Source organism: Typopeltis vanoorti, chromosome 18 (assembly GCF_054136105.1).
Source record: "Typopeltis vanoorti isolate ZY-2024b chromosome 18, IOZ_Tvanoo_1.0, whole genome shotgun sequence".
Taxonomy (NCBI): Eukaryota; Metazoa; Arthropoda; class Arachnida; order Uropygi; family Thelyphonidae; genus Typopeltis; species Typopeltis vanoorti.
The window spans coordinates 12,375,268-12,395,576 of NC_143566.1; the positions used below are offsets into that span (position 1 = coordinate 12,375,268).

General features: G+C 34.9%; 1 protein-coding gene across 1 annotated transcript in view; it reads left to right on the top strand.

The window, feature by feature from the left end:
• Nucleotides 1-20,309, top strand: part of nes (lysophosphatidylcholine acyltransferase 3 protein nessy) — a 389,051-nt gene that overhangs the window by 262,587 nt on the left and 106,155 nt on the right. The window contains exon 10 of the mRNA XM_090408067.1: nucleotides 13,591-13,757. Within this exon, the coding sequence (XP_090264193.1) occupies nucleotides 13,591-13,757 (167 nt within the window). The remainder of the gene's footprint in view (nucleotides 1-13,590; nucleotides 13,758-20,309) is intronic.

Genomic DNA, 20,309 nt, shown 5'->3' on the forward strand with positions numbered 1-20,309 from the left:
TTAATACCACATTCCTTCATAATGTGATCCATATAGATAATGAATAACAGAGGGGATAATGTACATCCTTGTCTCACACCAGATTTAACATTAAACCATCTTGCTGTACTTCCTTCAATTCTAACTGCTGACTTACAACTCAAATAAAGACTAAGTATTGCTTGATATAATGCCCCATTGACACCATATAACTGCAGCGTATTGAATAGCTTCTCTCTTGACACCTTGCCATATGTCTTTTCCAAATCGACAAAACTTAAATACAGATCTTTGTTATATTCCCATGCTTTCTCGACTATTTGTCGTAAAGTGAAGATCTGATCCTGACAGCCTCTATTTGGCCTGAATCCAGCTTGTTCTTCACCAAGCTTTTCCTCCACAATTCTTCTCAACCTTTTCTCAAGTATACTTGCATAAATCTTACCAGGAACACTCAGTAGGGAAATACCTCTGTAATTCTCACATTCAGTTTTATTTCCCTTTTTATATATGGGTACTATGAGAGCTCTACTCCAATCATCGGGAATTCGTCCCTCTGTCCAGGCTTTCTGAACTATGCAGTGCAGCCATTGTAAGACTCTTATACCAACATACTTCAGCATTTCTGGTCGAATATCATCTACTCCTGCTGCCTTTCCACATTTCAAGCCTTTGATGGCTTTTTCTACTTCAAGTATGGATATGTATTCCTGACTGCATGTCTAGTCAGTGTTTTTTATCACTGTGCTGTCATCACTGCTTGTTTCATTTAGCAGTTTTTCAAAGTAATTACTCCATACTTCAAGGATATCTTTTTCTCCTGTTTTCATGTCACCTTTATCATCTCTAATTCCTTTTACAGCACTCTTTCCTCCATACCTAAGCTTCTTCAACAACCTCCAGAATATTTTGCCACCTTCTTGATATTTATTTTCTATATTCTTGCCAAAGTCCTCCCATGACTTTTGTTTAGCTAGTTTTACACACTGTTTAGCTTTCTTACATTTGTCTCTGTATTCTGTAAGAGTAAAAGCTGACTTATTTGCCAGGAACTTTTGATATGCTTTCTTCTTTTCCTTCACTGCCTCTTTAACTTCCTGTGTCCACCAGGGAGTTCTGATTTTTTTATCCTTGCACACAACCTCACCACATGCCTCTCTGGCAGAATCAATCAATGTTTTCTTCAGAGTTTGCCACTGAATCTCCAAGGTTTGATTCCTGTTCTCAAACTCTTTCATTTTCTTTTCAATAATCTTTCTGTATTTTAGTCTACAGTTCACATCTGAGATCTGCTCAACTTTTATTCGCTTTAAAACTTTCTTATATGTTATTCTTTTCAATATGAAATTCAATTTTATCCTGCTCAAGACTAAATAGTTATCACTTCCAATTTCAAATCCTCTGTACACTCTGGTGTCCTGCACAAGGAGATAATATCACTATCAACAATAACATAGTCAATGAGACTTTTCTTATTCCTAGCCTCTTCTCTCCATGTGAATTTGTGCACATTTTTATGTTGGAACATGGTGTTAGTAATAACCAGTCCATGTCCTGAGCAGAAATCCAACAGATATTTGCCATTATTATTAGCTTTGCTCTTTTGTCCAAATTTTCCCAAAATATTTTTGTATGTCTCACAATCATTTCCTACTCTGCTATTTAGATCCCTAACAAGGACCAACTTTTCATTTTACATTGTGTCAGTTGCTTTTTCTAAAGCTTCAAAAAATTCCTCCACTTCTACCTTAGTAGAACCTTCTGTGGGACCATAGGCACAAATAAGTCTCATTGTCCAGTTCCCCATTCTCATATTTGCCCACATTACTCTACTTGAGACTGACTGCCATTCAAGAAGATCAGCCTCGTATTTTGTGTTGAATACTATGGCTACTCCTTCTTTTCCTTGATTGTCATTGCCTGAATATAACATTTTGTTTTTATTGCTCAGAAAGATCTCACCTGTTTTGTTTGTTTTTTTTTGTTTCAGTCACCCCTATTATGTCGATCTGGTACTTATCTAATTCCTCAGCTAGCTCCATTTCTTTGCCATTCAGGCTTCTTATGTTGATAGTACCGATCTTTAACTCTGGTGATGTTGAGTTTGTGTTTGTTTTCAGATTTGTCAGGCATACAAAAATATTTTGGAAAAATTTGGAGAAAAGACCAAAGCGAATAATAATGGCAAATACCTGTTGAATTTCTGCTGAAGACATGGATTGGTTATTGCTAACACTGTGTCCCAACATAAAAATGTGCACAAATTCACATGGCGAGAAGAGGCAAGGAATAAGAAAAGTCTCATTGACTATGTTATTGTTGATAGTGATATTTTCACCCTGGTGCAGGACACCAGATGTACAGAGGATTTGAAATTGGAAGTGAACACTATTTAGTCTGGAGGGGGAGAAAATTGAATTTCATATTGAAAAGAATATCATGTAAGAAAGTTTTAAACCAAATAAAAGTTGAGCAGCGCTCAGATGTGAACTGTAGACTGAAATACACAAAGATTACCGAAAAAAAAATGAAATGAGAACAGGAACCAAACCTTGGAGATTCAGTGGCAAGCATTGAAGAAACCCTAATTGATTCAGCCAGAGAGGCATGTGGTGAGGTTATCTGCAAGGATAGAAAAATCAAAACTCCTTGGTGGACACAGGAAGTTAAAGAGACAGTGAAGGAAAAGAAGAAAGCATATCAAAGGTTCCTTGCAAATAAGTCAGCTTGTGCTCTTAGAGAATACAGAGACAAATGTAAGAAAGCTAAACACTGTAAAACTAGCTAAACAAACGTCATGGGAGGACTTTGGCAAGAACATAGAAAATAAATATCAAGAAGGTCGCAAAATATTCTGGAGGTTGTTGAAGAAGCTTAAAAATGGAGGAAAGCGTGTTGTAAAAGAAGTTAGAGATGACAAGCAGTGATGACAGCACAGTGGTAAAAAACACTCAACAGGCATAAAGTCAGGAATACATATCCATATTTGAAGTAGAAAAAAGCCATCAAAGGCTTGAAATGTGGAAAGGCACCAGGAATGGATGATATTCGACCATAAATGCTGATGTATGGTGGTATAAAAGTCTTGCAGTGGCTGCACTGCATAGTTCAGAATGCCTGGACAGATGGACGAATTCCCGATGATTAGAGTAGACCTCTCATAGCACCCATTTATAAAAAGAGAAATAAAACTGAATGTGAGAATTACAGAGGTATTCCCTGCTGAGTGTTCCTGGTAAGATTTATGCAAGTATACTTGAGAAAAGGTTGAGAAGAATTGTGGAAGAAAAGCTTGGTGAAGAACAAGCTGGATTCAGGCCAAATAGAGGCTGTCAGGATCAGATCTTCACTTTACAACAAATAGTTGAGAAATCATGGGAATATAAGAAAGATCTGTATTGAAGTTTTGTCGATCTGGAAAAGGCATATGACAAGGTGCCAAGAGAGAAGCTATTCATTATGCTACAGTTATATGGTGTGAATGGGGCATTATATCAAGCAATACTTAGTCTTTATTTGAGTTGTAAGTCAGCAGTTAGAATTGAAGGAAGTACAGGAAGATGGTTTAATGTTAAATCTGGTGTGAGATAAGGATGTACATTATCCCCTCTGTTATTCATTATCTATATGGATCACATTAGGAAGGAAAGTAGTATTAAACCCCGATATCGAAATTGGAAATGTTAATCTCAGCTCTTTGCTTTATGCAGATAATGTTATACTTCTAAATAAATCCACTACAAGTTTGCAAGATTCCCTGACTAAATTGAATAACTCTTGTAATAGATATGGTATGAAGGTCAGCAATAAAAATACAAAGACAATGAAAATAGGCAGAAGCATTGAAAATGTCAACTGCATTGTGAACGGAGAACCTGTGGAAGAAGTAAAATATTTCAGCTACTTAGGCACGATTTTTAGTGAAGATGGGAAATTAAATATGGAAATAGACAACAGAATCAACAAAGCCGGTATGGTACGAAGCCAATTGAATAAATTCATATGGAATAAGAGAGAAATTAGTTGGAACACTAAATTAATGGTATACAAGACAGTGTTCAAACCAGTTTTTACTTATGGATCTGAGAGCTGGGTCAGAAGTAAAACACTTGACCAAAGACTAGAGACCATAGATATGAAAGTCCTGAGAAAGATTAGAGGCATGAACAGATGGCATTAATGGCAATAACATATTTAAAATGAGGATATTAGTCAAGAATTTGACATTGTCAGCATCCAGGAATGCGTTAGCAGAGCTAATCTGAGGTGGTATGGTCACTTAAACAAAATAGGCGAGGAAAGATTAGCAAAAAAAAGTGTTCTCTGCCATGTTGACGGGAAAACGACCCACACGAAGACCAATATATAGTTGGATTGATATAGTACAAAGTACCTTAGACAATAGAAATATAAGATCTGATAATGTTGGAGTTTTGACAAGTAACAGACTGATTTGGAGGAAAATTGTAGATATTAAGTTAGTAATGATGTAAATTTTTCATGTAGTATCTTCATATCCTGTACACCCCTTGAGGATGTTCATGGCAGGAATTTGATGAAGATGAATGGCATTATCATTGACTAAGTTCTGGCAACTCATTTATATAGCATCTGTCGTCTGTTAGGTTTCTCAAGTAAGTGTAGTTGGGCTATGTAAACTATTAGGAAGTACTTCCTAATAAACTGCCAACTAAATTTACTGTGAATTAAAGAACGTTTCTGTACTTGGAAAGGAGGGATAAGGTCATCTTCAAACTTCCAAATTCTCATTCTTATCTTTCATACCATTCTATTCTGCCTTTCTTTGTATGAGCCTTTCTCACTCAATTTGTTTCAAGGACTGCAGTTGCCAGTTGTTTAAGAAATTATTCAGTGGTTCCTTCTTTTTCCTTAACCACTTATTTGTCCACACATGACACTTATTTACATATTTCTATTAGTTTGCCTTTTAGTTGGCATTAATCAAAATTGAAAAAAAAAAAAAAAAATGAAGGAACAGAATAATGAATCTAGCAGTATTGGCAAAAATAAATAAATAAAAAATTTCATCATCACACTTATGTGTAACCAGGGAGAAACCTACTGACCCAGTTTGAAGAGGAGGGGATTTTGATGTTAGCTTATTTAATAGAACTTTAAAACAACCCTGTGAAATATCTTATACATTTCTCTGATTATTCTCACATATTTGTCAGGAATTCCATAACCTTTAATAATTAATCATAATGTTTCTTTATCAATCCTGTCAAATGCTTTAGCAAAATCTATAAAATATAGGTATAATGGACTTCTAAGTTCTGTGCTTTGTTCAGTGATATTCCTTAAAGTAAAATGTGATTCATACTTCCACCTGTTCTAAAATCAGCTTGTTCATGTCTTAATGTCTTCTCTACTTCATTTTTAATCCTATTTATCAATATTTGACAGAAAATTTTTGCAGGTACTGACAGTAGACTATTTCCCCTCCAATTCTCATATCTAGTAAGATCTCCTTTCCATTATTTCCATTATAATTATCATTGCTTCTTTCCACTGTTTAGGTATCTTTCCCACCTGTAGCACATTGTTAGAGATAAGTTCAGTTTATCAGCAGCAATTTGTTTAGTTGTCTTAAGCATTTCTTTTGCTATATTATCATTGCTTGAAATGTCTGCATGGTTAGCCTGGTGGCTGTGCGCTTCGCAAACATATGCCTGGGAAAGGAGTGTCCTAGTTTCAGTTCTTGTTGCTGATGTGAGGAGCTGAAGGATCTTCCTCAGCCATAGCCAAGTTAGCCGGTCTTGGGAATGGACAGTATGGTTTTTTCCCCAGTTTATCCTGGGGATTTTTCATCCCTGCAAAGCAGGCAAACCGGCTTTGTGAACTCAACACTACAGGACACAGGATACACCGGGGTGTAGAGCTACATAATCCTGTGAATGGTTTCAGGTCTGATGATTAATAAACCCTTGACACCGCAAGGTAAAAGGAAAATGAGAGGAGATGAGATCATTGCTTAAATCCTTTCTTTTCATTTCTTCTATTATGTTTGTTATATCATTTTAGATATAGGTTTCTGATGTAATTCTTCTTTAATATTTAAATCTATACTTACAGGAAGTTCTTCCATTAGTGAACATCTAATTATGTCAGAAACCTAATTAAGTGTTCTTTCCATCTTCTAACAATCTTATCCTCTTCAGTTAGCAGTAAACATCTTTATCTCTTATAGCATTTACTTGCTTCTTTGCTTCAGAGCACATTTTCCTTATCATCTCATACAGTCTTCATATGTGCCCTAAATCTGCAGCCTTTTGTGCTCCTTGTGCCAAACTATCCACATAATTCCTCTTATTTTCTCCTACAGATCTTTTAACTAACTTGTGTTCTCTCTATAATTGTTCAAATGAATTTCTTTAGCTTTGGGATTTGCATTTAAAAACATCATTTTAACTTTGCCTTTCTTCTATGAGTTTCCAGGTCTTGATTAACTAAATGATGGTACAACATGACAGAAATTCATGCCGACTGGAGAGTCGCCCGGTTAAACAAGACCCCATTGTTTTCGCCAGGGAAACAGGGCATACAGCGAAAACTAATACTGGAACAAATCCTAAAACCCACCACAACTCAACATCACAAAAGTTCAATATTGGTACTATCAACATAAGAGGCCTGAATGGCAAAGAAATGGAGTTAGCTGAGGAATTGGATAAGTACCAGATCGACATAATAGGGGTGACTGAAACAAACAAACAAAAAAAAAAAGGCAAAAAATTGTGAGATCTTTCTGAGCAATAAATACAAATAAATGTTATATTCAGGCAATGACAGTCAACGAAAAGAAGGAGTAGCCATAGTATTCAACACTAATTATGAAGCTAATCTTCTTGAATAGTCTCAAGTAGAGCGATGTGGGAAAATATGAGAATGGGGAACTAGACAATGAGACTTATTTGTGCCTATGGTTCCACAGAAGGTTCTACTAAGCTAGAAGTGGAGGAATTCTTTGAGGCTTTAGAGAAAGTAACTGACACAATGAAAAAGGAAAAGTTGGTCCTTGTTGGGGATCTAAATAGCAAAGTAGGAAATGATTGTCAGACATACAGAAATATTTTGGGAAAATTTGGAGAAAAGAGCAAAGCTAATGGCAAATACCTGTTTGATTTCTGCTCAGGACATGGACTGGTTATTAATAACACAATGTTTCAACATAAAAATGTGCACGTGGAGAGAAGAGGCAAGGAATAAGAAAGTCTCATTGACTATGTTATTGTTGATAGTGATATTTTCACCCTGGTGCAGGACACCAGATGTACAGAGGATTTGAAATTAGAAGTGAACACTATTTAATCTTGAGCAAGATAAAATTGAATTTCATATTGAAAAGAATAACATATAAGAAAGTTTTAAAGCAAATAAAAGTTGAGCAGCTCTCAGATGTGAACTGTAGACTAAAATACACAAAGATTATTGAAGAAAAAAATGAAAGAGTTTGAGAACAGAAACCAAACCTTGGAGATTCAGTGGCAAGCCTTGAAGAAAACACTAATTGATTCAGTCAGAGAGGTATATGGTGAGGTTGTCTGTAAGGATAGAAAAATCAGAACTCCATGGCGGACACAGGAAGTTAAAGAGGCAGTGAAAGAAAAGAAGAAAGCATATCAAAAGTTCCTTGCAAATAAATCAGCTTGTGCTCTTAGAGAATACAGAGACTGTAAGAAAGCTAATCACTGTGTAAAACTAGGTAAACAAAAGTCATGGGAAGACTTTGGTAAGAACATAGAAAATAAATATCAAGAAGGTGGTAAGATATTCTGGAGGTTGTTGAAGAAGCTTAGAAATGGAGGAAAGAGTACTGTAAAAGGAGTTTGAGATGATAAAGGTGACATGAAAACAGGAGTAAAAGATATCCTTGAAGTATGGAGTAATTACTTAGAAAAATTGCTAAATGAAACAAGCAGTGATGACAGTACACTGGTAAAATACACTGACCAGCCATGCAGTCAGGAATACATATTCATACTTGTAGGAAAAAGCCATGAGAAGCCTGAAATGTGGAAAAGCAGCAGGAGTAGGTGATATCCGACCAGAAATGCTCAAGTATGGAGGTATAAAAATCTTACAGTTGCTGCTCTGCATAGTTCAGAAAGTCTGGACAGAGGGACAAATCCAGATGATTGGAGCAGAGCTCTCATAGTACCCATATATAAAAAGGGAAATAAAACTGAATGTGAGAATTACAGAAGTATTTCCCTACTGAGTGTTCCTGGTAAGATTTATGCAAGTATACTTGAGAAACGGTCGAGAAGAATTGTGGAAGAAAAGCTTGGTGAAGAACAAGATGGATTCAGTCCAAATAGAGGCTGTCAGGATGAGATTTTCCTTTTATGACAGATAGTTGAGAAATCATGGGAATATAACAAAGATCTGTATTTAAGTTTTGTAAATCTGGAAAAGGCATGTGACACGATGCCAAGAGAGAAGCTAATCAATACACTACAGTTATATGGTGTCAATGGAACATTATATCAAGCAATACATAGTCTTTATTTGAGTTGTAAGTCAGCAGTTAGAATTGAAGGAAGTACAGAAAGATGGTTTAATGTTAAATCTGGTGTGAGACAAATACAGAAATCCCCCGAGTTACGTAAGTAATGCATTCCATAAACCTTTACGTAACTTGAATTTTACGTAAGTCGAATTTGTAAATTGCTTAAGTGTAACTTCGTAAGAAACTTGAATATTTATTATTATTATATATAAAAGCCTGTGTAGCTCAGCGGATGTGGCGTTTGCACACCGCCGCGCTTGGCCGCAAGAAGGAAGACTTGGTTTCGAGTCTAGTCGGCGACTAGAGGAAATTTTTCTAAGCCTTTTCTCTCATAACTGCAGTCTCTAGTCTTTGGTCAAGTGTTTTACTTCTCACCCAGCTCTCAGATCTATAAGTTAAAACTGGCTTGAATACTGTCTTGTACACAGCTAATATAGTATTTTGGCTAATTTCTCTCTTATTTCATATAAATTTATTCAGTTGACTTCTTACCATATCCAGATTTGTTGATTCTGTTGTCTATTTCCATATTTAATTTACCATCTTCACTAAAAATCGTGCCTAAGTAGCTGAAATGTTTTATTTGTTCTATAGGTTTCCATTCACAATGCATTTGATATTTTCAATATTTCTGCCTATTTTCATTGTCTTTTTATTGCTGACCTTTATACCATAACTATTACAACAGTTATTCACTTTAGTCAGGGAATCTTGCAGACGTGTAGCGGATTTATTTAGAAGTATAACATCATCTGCATAAAGCAAAGAGCTGAGATTAACATTTCCAATTTCGATATCGGGGTTTAATACTACTTTCCTTCCTAATGTGATCCATATAGATAATGAATAACAGAGGGGATAATGTACATACAATAATCTCCCCCCCGACTTACGTAATATGCCAACCTACGTAAATTCGCAGTTATGTAATAAATCTCAAAAATTACAACTACTAGTACGTATGAATATGTTTGCGGCTTTTGCATCTTTGACATCCATTGCAGTATGCAACAACAGCATGTTAACTAGACTCGGCATTCACAGCAAATGTAATGAATAGTAACAGGCAGTGACAGGTTACCGGTAAATGCCGAGAGCAGCAGAGGGCAAGTGCGCAAAAGCAGTAACATTCAAACTGAAACCTACCAATTAGAAATAAGGACTCCGTAAAACAATTCCTCCTTTCCTCGACCCGTCAGTAGTCCATGCCTCGCACAGTTAGTTTAGTCACTTGTTTATCACTGTTAGTGTTCGTTGTTTATTTACTCTTAAAATGGATTAGAAATGCAAAACCGAACGCGCTGGTAATAAATCTAAAAAATAAAGGTATGTAAAAAGGTCAAAAAGCTATCACCAGACATTTTTTTATTTGAAAAGTGTTATTTCAGTTTGTTTTTATATTCTTTTATATATTTTTCACACTTTTATAGTTTACATCCAAGTAAGTACTGCTGCATGATGTTTCATTTATAAAATAATACTGTGTAAATAATATACTGTACATATCTGTATATATCTTCTTCTTCTCCCGTAGTCCTAAATGAACTTTTGGGTCATTCATGGCTGGTAGGTGATACTCTTTGCTAGCCTCCTCCAGTCGTCTCAGTCTCTTGTTCTTGATGTCAGTTGAGAAAGGGAGGAATTTGTCCATTTTAACCGAGGTTGGCCCCTAACCCTTGATCCAGGAATGATTCCTTCTAGTGCTTGCTTTGGAATGCCATTAGCCCTCTCCATGTGTTCGAACCATTTCATCTGCCTTCTTCTGATGAGTGTCAGAATATTTTCCCCCTTTTCTCCCATCTATTGAATCGATCAGTTTTCGGACATTTTTATTGGTTTCGTGAGCGGTATAGGGAATTCTCAAAAGTCTTCTGTAAGTTTTCATTTCGAAAGACAGGAGTCTCCTCTCATCTTCCTTCAATAAAGTCCAGCCCTCACAACCATACAAGAGGACAGAATTCACTAAGGTATCAATTAGTCTTAGTCTGGTTGTGATTGCTATTCTGTTATCTCCCCATAATGGTTTTAACTTCTGTAGGGCCATGGTTGCCTTAGCAATTGGGTATTTAATGTCAGTTTTTGAACAACAATCTTGACTCAACGTGCTTCCAAGATAAGTGAATTTCTTTACATTCTCAATTTGTTTATTGCCAATTTCTATCTTTAAGAATTCAATGTCTGATTTTGAGGTTATCATTGTTTTTTGTAGGTTTATGTATAATCCATATTTTTTTAATGTTCCGAAAACACAGCTGGTTATCTCTTGTAATTCTTCTTCACTTTCTGCCAGAAGATCAATATCGTCAGCGAAATGTAAGTTATTTATTCTTAGTCCGCCAACTACTATTCCAGTGTCATATTCATAAAGAACTTCATCTATGACAGATTCCAGAAAACAATTAAAAAGAAGAGGGGACAAGATGCATTACTGTCTTATCCCCAATTCTGCCCGGAACGGTTCACTGCTGTAATTTTTAATTCTCATATCAGATGAGGAATAAAGAGATTTAATAATCCTAATGATTTTGTTGTCAATACCATAATGTTCTAAAATTTTCCATAATGCCTCGTTCCATATCGAGTCAAAAGCTTTTTGAAGGTCTAAGAAGTTGTGACAGATTATTTTGTTATGTTCTATATATTTTTTCGCCTAGTATGTGTATTGTAAAAATATGATCAATTGTACTTCTGGACTTCCGGAAATCTCCTTGTTCATCTGATAGTCTGCTTTCTATTTTCTTTTCAATTCTTGACAATAGTATTTTTAACAGGATTTTGCTTGGATGACTAATAAGGCTTATTGTTCTATAGTTGCTACATTTATTGCTGTTTCCCTTTTTAGGGATAGGTACAAGGACAGACGTCCACCAATCAGAAGGCCAAGTCTCTGTGTTCCATACGTCCTGGAATAAATTTAGCAAGGTGTCTATGATGATGTCACCTCCTTCGCATATCAGTTCCAATGTGACACCATCACTTCCCGGTGATTTTCCTATTTTTGAGGGGAGCTAACTGCTGCAATAACTTCTTTTAATATCGGGTAATCTCCTTCCTCCGAATCTCCTGGCAAAACATCATCGGTCAGTTGAGGGTCCTTTTGAAAAAGTTGGTTGCGTAACATTTCCATCTATCAACTATTTTCTGGTTATCCGTGATAGGAGTTCCATCTTCATCTTTTATGCTCCAAATAATTGCAGTAAAAGGTTTGGTTAACTTATTGATAATTTGAAAACCACTTTTAGAATTATTTTTATTTAAGTCCTCTTCTATATTTTTGCATTCATCCAATATCCATACGTTTCTAGCATGTTTGATTTCTTGTAGACTGTTCTCTATTATTACCACTATTAATATGAGATTTCAAATATCTTCTTTCATCACATAGGTCCAAAATATTTTTGGTTATCCATAGTTTATTTATTTTCCTTTTGTATCCAAGGATTTCTTCAGCTGTCTCAGTTATCTTTTGTGAGAAGTATTTGGTTTTAGATTCGATACTATTATATTTCTTGAAGCTTGTGTCAAAAATTTGTTTTAATTTGCATTTATATAGTGTATTTATTTGGGGATCTTTTACAAGTTGATTCTGTAGATAATCTTTCCCTCATTTTCATATTCACAGTTGCGATGACCATGTTGTGGTTGCTGCCAATGTCAGCTCCAGGAAATGATCTGGTTTTTGTGAGGTTGATGGAGTTTTTAAATCTTGTGCTTGCAAGAATAAAGTCAATTTGGTTGTGTTTTTTACCATCAGGGGAAGTCCATGTCCATCTTCTGGAAGGTTTATGGGTAAATAGAGTGTTAGTAATGGTAAGTTCATTTTGTGAGGCAAAATTGATCAATTCAAAACCTCTTTCGTTTGTCTCCCCATAGCCATACAATCCAACAAATGGGTTTTAATCCCTGCCGATGTCTGTTCCAATTTTCGCATTCCTATTGCCCTGTACAATCAAAAGGTCTTTTCTATTCAGAGTCCTGAGAAAGATTAGGGGTATGAACAGATGGCATCAATGGCAATATCATATTAAAAATGGGAATATTAGGAAAGAACTCTGCTAACACATTCCTGTCAGCATCCAGGAATGTGTTAGCAGAGTAATCTCAGGTGCTATGGTCACTTATACAGAATGGGAGGGGGAAAGATTAATAAAACAAGTGTTCTCTGCCAGGTTGGCAGGAAAAAGTCCCAGAAGAAGACCAAGATATAGGTGGATTGATACAGTAAAAAGTGCCTTAGAAGATAGAAATATAAGATCTGATAATGTTGGAGTCTTGACAAGTAACAGGCTGATTTGGAGGAAAATTATAGATAGGAAGTTAGTAATGATGTAAATTTTTCATGTAGTACTATCATATCCCTGTACACCCTCCCCCTTGAGGGTATATATCAGGAATTTGATGATGTTCTTTTCTCTTTCTTAGCACCTGAACAGCAAGTCTCTTGCAACTTCATTATATACTATATTAAAATTTTTCCATTGCTTTTCAGTAATGCTGTCTTGATTTTCTATTTTCTAGCTTGTCATTTTCCAAAATATGAAATTGATTTTTTTTATCATGATAAATTTTTTTTTCTTAATTTCATTAATTTTTTCATTTAGATGTATGTATCATATTTTACCCTTCCATTTTTATTTCTTATGTTTTTAATCCCATGCAGTTTTAATTTAATTTTGGCTATTAATAAGTAATGGTCAAATTCTTTATCAGCTACTTGCCTTACTTGAACATTTAAGAGCAAACTCCTAAAATTGCCACGTGATCAATTTTCGTTTGGGTTTTGCTCAGTTGATATCCAGGTCATTTTATATATGTATATCTTTATGTTTAAATAAGTTTCCTCCTATCACAGAATTATTGTTTCATTTCACAAAATGCCCCCAATAGGTCATTATTCTCATTTCTTGAACCATGCACTTCATTACCCACTGCTCTCTCATCTTCGTTATTTCTTTTGCCAACTGTAGCATTTACGTCACCCATAAGAATAATCATGTGTAGTTGTATGTGTAGTTACTTTAAATTATGAATTTAAAATATTCATACAGTGCCTTAATTAATTAATTAATTTTTTTAAGGAAGGCAGCTGCATTTTAACAGGAATGACGTATAATGGTCATGATCGGAATGGGAATGACCTGTGGGATGGTTGTGCTAATGTAAAACTGTGGGATTATGAGAAAACATCAACATTTGATGGCCTTATTAAATCCTTTAACATCAATACCAACTTATGGGTTGCACAGTAAGTTTTACTAAATTTTGATTCAATTGGATTTTAAATGCAGTCAGGCAAATATGTTCTACAGATGAAATATTATGCAGTTTATTATAAATTTTAGCACCTGAAAAAAAAAAAAAAAAGAAATAATGTAAATATATTCATTCCTTAAACATTTATGTTGAAGTTATCATTCTACATTTGTTCACAAGAATGCCTGATAATGATAATTTTGATAATTCTTCTATATGTTCAGATATAATATTAGTTTATTTCTAGTTAGTTCATTTTTATTACTTCATACAAATTTTCTCTCTTGTTGATCACTCTTTCTGCTTTTTATACTTCATAAGAAATTATATTATCAGTTTCATCCATTATTTTACTATAGCTTAAGGAAACCTTATAACTTTTTTTCTTTAACCAACCTGTAATTTTAAATGCCAGTCATGGTACTCTAAGATATCAATAATAAACAACTTGAATATTCTGAACAATAAGCTTAGCTTTCTTTATTAATTATCAATAATCTTTTTTTTTTTTAATTTGTTGGTTAGCATAATTCAGATTCATATCCTTGATGGCATTTAATTAATTGTGATAAGAGTTACTTGGAAAGTTACAAAGGAAGACTCAAAGCTATAAAAAAAAAATGCATATTTAATATAAACAAAATAAACATATATAGTTGATTTATTACTATATAAATAAGTTATACTCCTTTGTACTTCCTAACAAGGTCATGTATATAGGATCATATTCACTTTACTAATTTATGTGAGCTGACTTCACTTATATATACCAGATAGCTATGCCCAAAATACTGAGTAAAAACTAAATACAGTTTGTAAGTTTTGATTCAGTATAGCTAGGCTGACAGAATTAACCAAATTTCAGTATTAACCTTAATGATAAACTGTTTTTGATTTTTAATGTTAAGCACTCAAAAGATATTTGTATCTTTTTTTTCTCTCAGACTGTTTTAAAAAACTTTAGTAATTACTCTGATATGATAATTACATTGAAGCAATGTAATTTTTCCTAATTAATTCAACCAACTGTGCATGTTAATATAACATTGATTTTCTTCTCTGAAGGATTATATTAACCAGTTTACAATTTATCTGAAAGCCTCCATAGCTAAGTTGGTATAGACCAAGCCATTTGATCGGAAAGACCTGGGTTCGAATCCCATCCATGACGTCAGGAAGCTTTATCCGGTCTCTTTCGACTAAAGGTAAGTTATTTGGTCTCATATTGAGGTAGAGGGTTTCCCCTCCCGGAAACTCTGATTTATCGTCCCTCAAAACAGGCAAACCAGTCCATGAACACACAGATCTACAGATAAAATCTATAATTAATCGCTCGTTAGGAGGGCTCAACCAGTTCTAAAGGGCGGTTGAGAAAGAGGGAGTTACACAAAAAAAAAAAATGAAATGAAATTTATCTGAAGATTCCATAGTTCTGTCTGACTGTTGATATAAATATTATTTACCATCATCTTCTTTATACTGGTTTCAACTCATTCGTTCACCCACTCAGAATCTGAACCTTATCTCCTAAATTCAGATCACAGTATGGAAATTAAACAAATCATCTGATCAGTAGACATATATATGAGGGTGTTCTGGAAAGTTCTCAGCCTCGACCATAGATGGCAACACTATCGGCAAGATTTATTTTTTCTAAGTTGGTACATCTGTCATAAGCATCCATCTGAAATTGCAAGTCATTCTATCAAGTAGTTTGTTTTATACAGCTGAGCTGTCTGAAGCAAAAGTGTTTTCTGTATCCCTTGAAATGGATAAAATTAAGTATCATGCGGTTATGAAATTCTTTGTAAAAGAAGGTTTAACGCCAAAAGAAATTCATTCGAAGTTCAGAAAAGTTTATGGGCACTCTTCTCCTTCATTTTTGACAATTAAGAAATGGATGCCGAGTTTCAACGTGGCCGTACCAGCCTTGAAGATGATTCACGTGAAGAACATCCAAAAAGTGTAACAACACCAGAAATCATTAACCAAATGGACAATATGGTATTGGATGACCGACGAGTCAAAGTGCATGAAACTGCTGAGACTATAGGCATTTCAAAAGAACATAAAATTCTCTGGATTAGAGATAGGTTGATGGAAGTTTTTTTAACTTGGCTATGCTAGCAATTATATATTTGGTTTAATCGTGTATCCAAGTGTAAACAAACAAAGTTTGCGCATGAAGTATTTTTAGGACTGAGGAAACTCGTGACAAAGGTGGTATAACTTCTAATCACTTGCCTTAGTATCCCATAATTCAAAGCACATGTCTGCAAGACATGTTGTGCAATTGGTAGCACATCCAAGTGAAAAAAACTTCCATCATCCTATCTCTAATCAAGAGAATATTAATAATAAGATGTGACTCCTTTTGGTAACTCGTATATGGAAATATGACTTCTCCATTACTTCCACCTTAGTATTACCACCTCTGAATCTGGTTCCCACTGATGAGATCTCAATAAAGGTCGAAACCGCTCTGGGTATTGACTCTTCCCTTAATGCATAGCATTATACATGTCTGCAAGGAAATGTGTTTTGAATTATGAGATACTAAGGCAAGTGATAAGAAGTTATACTAACTTTGCAATGAGTTGCCCAAGTCCTGAAAATGTTTCAGGCACAGACTTTGTTTGCTTACAATTGGATAAAGGATTAAAACAAATATATAATTGGTAAAAAAAAAATGATGGTACAACATGGCAGAATTTTATGCTAGCTGGGGTGTCGCCCAGTTAAACCAGGCCCCTATTGTTTTCGCCTGGGAAACAGGGCAAACAGTGCAAAGTCAGCTACTGCAACAAATCCTAAAACCCACTCCAACTCAACATCAGTATTATCAACATAAGAAGCCTGAATGGTAAAGAAATGGAGTTAGCTGAGGAATTGGATAATTACCAGATCAACATAATAGGAGTGACTGAAACAAACAAAAAAAAAAAAAAAAAGTCAAAAACTGGTGCGATCTTTCTGAGCAATAAATACAAATAAATGTTATATTCAGGCAATGATAGTCAAGGAAAAAAAAAGGAGTAGCCATAGTATTCAACACTAAATATGAGGCTAACCTTCTTGAATAGTCTCAAGTAGAGTGATGTGAGCAAATATGAGAATGGGGGAACTGGACAATGAGACTTATTTGTGCCTATGGTCCCACAGAAGGGTCTACTAAGGTAGCAGTGAAGGAATTTTTTCAGGATTTAGAGAAAGCAACTGACACAATGAAAAATGAAAAGTTGGTCCTTGTTGGGGATCTAAATAGCAGAGTAGGAAATGATTGTCAGACATACAAAAATATTTTGGGAAAATTTGGAGAAAAGAGCAAAGCTAATAATAATGGCAAATACCTGTTGGATTTCTGCTCAGACAATGGACTGGTTATTACTAGACACAATGTTCCAACATAAAAATGTGCATAAATTCACATGGAGAGATGAGGTAAGGAATAAGCAAACTCTCATTGACTATGTTATTGTTGATAGTGATTTTTCCCGCTGGTGCAGGACACCAGAATGTACAGAGGATTTGAAATTAGAAGTGATCACTATTTAGTCTTGAGCAGGATAAAATTGAATTTATATTTGAAAAGAAGAACATGTAAGAAAGTTTTAAAGCGAATAAAAGTTGAGCAGCTCTCAGATGCGAGCAGTAGACTAAAATACACAAACATAATTGAAGAAAAAATGAAAGAGTTTGAGAATAGGAATCAAACCTTGGAGATTCAGTGGCAAGCCTTGAAGAAAACACTAATTGATTCAGATAAAGAGGTATGTGGTGATGTTGTCTGTAAGGATAGAAAAATCAAAACTCCATGGTGGACACAGGAAGTTAAAGAGGCAGTGAAGGTAAAGAAGAAAGCATATCAAAAGTTCCTTGCAAATAAGTCAGCTTGTGATCTTAGAGAATACAGAGACAAATGTAAGGAAGCTAAACACTGTGTAAAACTAGCTAAACAAAAGTCATGGGAGGACTTTGGCAAGAACATAGAAAATAAATATATCAAGAAAGTGGCAAAATATTCTGGAGGTTATTGAAGAAGCTTAGAAATGGAGGAAAGTATGTTGTAAAAGGAGTTAGAGAGATGATAAAGGTGAAATGAAAACGGGAGAATAAGATATCCTTGAAGTATTGAACAATTACTTCGAAAAATTGCTAAATGGAACAAGCAGTGATGACAGCACAGTGGTAAAAAAACATTGACCCAAGCATGCAGTCAGGAATACATATCCATACTTGAAGTAGAAAAAGCCATCAAAGGCTTGAAATGTGGAAAGGCAGCAGGAGTAGATGATATTCGACTAGAAATGCTCAAGTATGAAGGTATAAAAGTCTTACAGTGGATGCACCGCATAATTCAGCGGGACGAATTCCAGATGATTGGAGTACAGCTCTCATAGTACCCATATATAAAAAGGGAAATAAAACTGAATGTGAGAATTACAGAGGTATTTCTCTACTGATTGTTCCTGGTAAGATTTATGCCAGTATGCTTGAGAAACATGAGAAGGATTGTGGAAGAGAAGCTTGGTGAAGAACAAGTTGGATTCAGGCCAAATAGAAGCTGTCAGGATCAGATTTTCCCTTTACGACATACAGTTGAGAAATCATGGGAATATAACAAAGATCTGTATGTAAATTTTGTAGATCTGGAAAAGGCATATCACAAGGTGCCAAGAGAGAAGCTATGTGAAATGCTACAGTTATATGGTGTCAATGGGGCATTATATCAAGCAATGCTTGGTCTTTGAGTTATAAGTCAGCAGTTAGAATTGAAGAAGGTACAGGAAGCTGGTTTAATGTTAAATCTGGTGTGAGACGAGGATGTACATTATCCCCTCTGTTATTCATTATTTAGATGGATCACATTATGAAGGAAAGTAGTGTTAAACCCAATATCAAAATTGGAAATGTTAATCTCAGCTCTTTGCTTTATGCAGATGATGTTATACTTCTAAATAAATCCGTTACACGTCTGCAAGATTCCTGACTAAAGTGAATAACTGTTGCAGTAGATATGGTATGAAGGTCACCATTAAAAAGACAAAGACCATGAAAATAGGTAGAAACATTTAAATGTCAATTGCGTTGTGAACGGAGAACCTGTGGAACAAGTAAAATATTTCAACTACTTAGGCACGATTTTTAGTGACGATGGTAAATTAAATATGGAAATAGACAACAGAATCAACAAAGCTGGTATGTTAGGAAGTCAATTGAATAAATTCATATGGAATAAGAGAGAAATTAGTGGGAACACTAAATTATATATATGTATACAAGACAGTGTTCAAACCAGTTTTAACTTATGGATCTGAGAGTTGGGTGAGAAGTAAAACACTTGACCAAAGTCTAGACACCACAGATATGAGAGTCTTGAGAAAGATTAGGGGCATGAATAGATGCCATCAATGGCAATATCATATAAAAAAAACAAGGATATTAGGAAAGAACTTGACATTGTCAGCATCCAGGAACAGGTTTGCAGAGCTAATCTTAGGTGGTATGGTCACTTAAACATAATGGGAGAGGAAAGATTAGCAAAACCAGTGTTCTCTGCCAGGTTGGTAGGAGAAAGACCCAGAGGGAGACCAAGATATAGGTACAATAAAAAGTGCCTTAGAAGATAGAAATATGAGTTCTGATAATGTTGGAGTCTTGACAGGTAACAGACTGATTTGGAGGAAAATTGTGGATAGGAAGTTTGTAATGATGTAATTTTTCATGTAGTACTATCATATCCTGTACACCTCTTGAGGGTATTTATATCTGGAATTTGGTGATGATGATGATAATGATGCAAATATGTACAGAAAAAAAGATTCAAAAACAGACATGATAAAACTACATAGACAAAGTGGATGATTTCATAGTAGGAACTATAAAATTTTGTAAAATTGACCTGAGAGTTTACAAGAATACAATCCTTAGCATTACTATTCAAAACTTTTGTCATTATCATCATCGTGTTCATCATTTTATGGTAGGCTAACATAAATGGCATTTTGTGATGACGTTTCAAGTAGTAGTTGTTGTTTTTTTTATCAAAGTGATCTATTATTTTTAATGTTTCTAATTTGATCATCTCTTACATTTTGATTTTTTAGTTACTGTTACTACATTACCATATCTTGGTCTCTTTCATCTCTCATTCTGTTTACATGACTATACCCTCTTAAATCATTTCTAAATTACATATTCTCAAATGTTAATGATGCCATGATCTTTCCTGATAATTTCATTTTAATATGTTTTCGCAATTGATGCCATCTGTTCATTCTCTACGTTCAGATCTGTGTTAAAATGTATTTTACTACTGCTTTGTATGCTGCCCACTTGGCATTTGGCTGATTTCTGTCCTGCTCCCCATAAATATATTATCTTGCTATATCAGCCTTACTTATTCCATGATTTGTTTCCATGATTGTCTACTTAATTATAGTTCGCCCACCGATTAGAGATCCTTCGACACTTCTGCGCATCTCAAAAAAAGGAGAATCCATTCCGATAATAGGGTAATCAGTCCATATAGTGGAATGAGTTG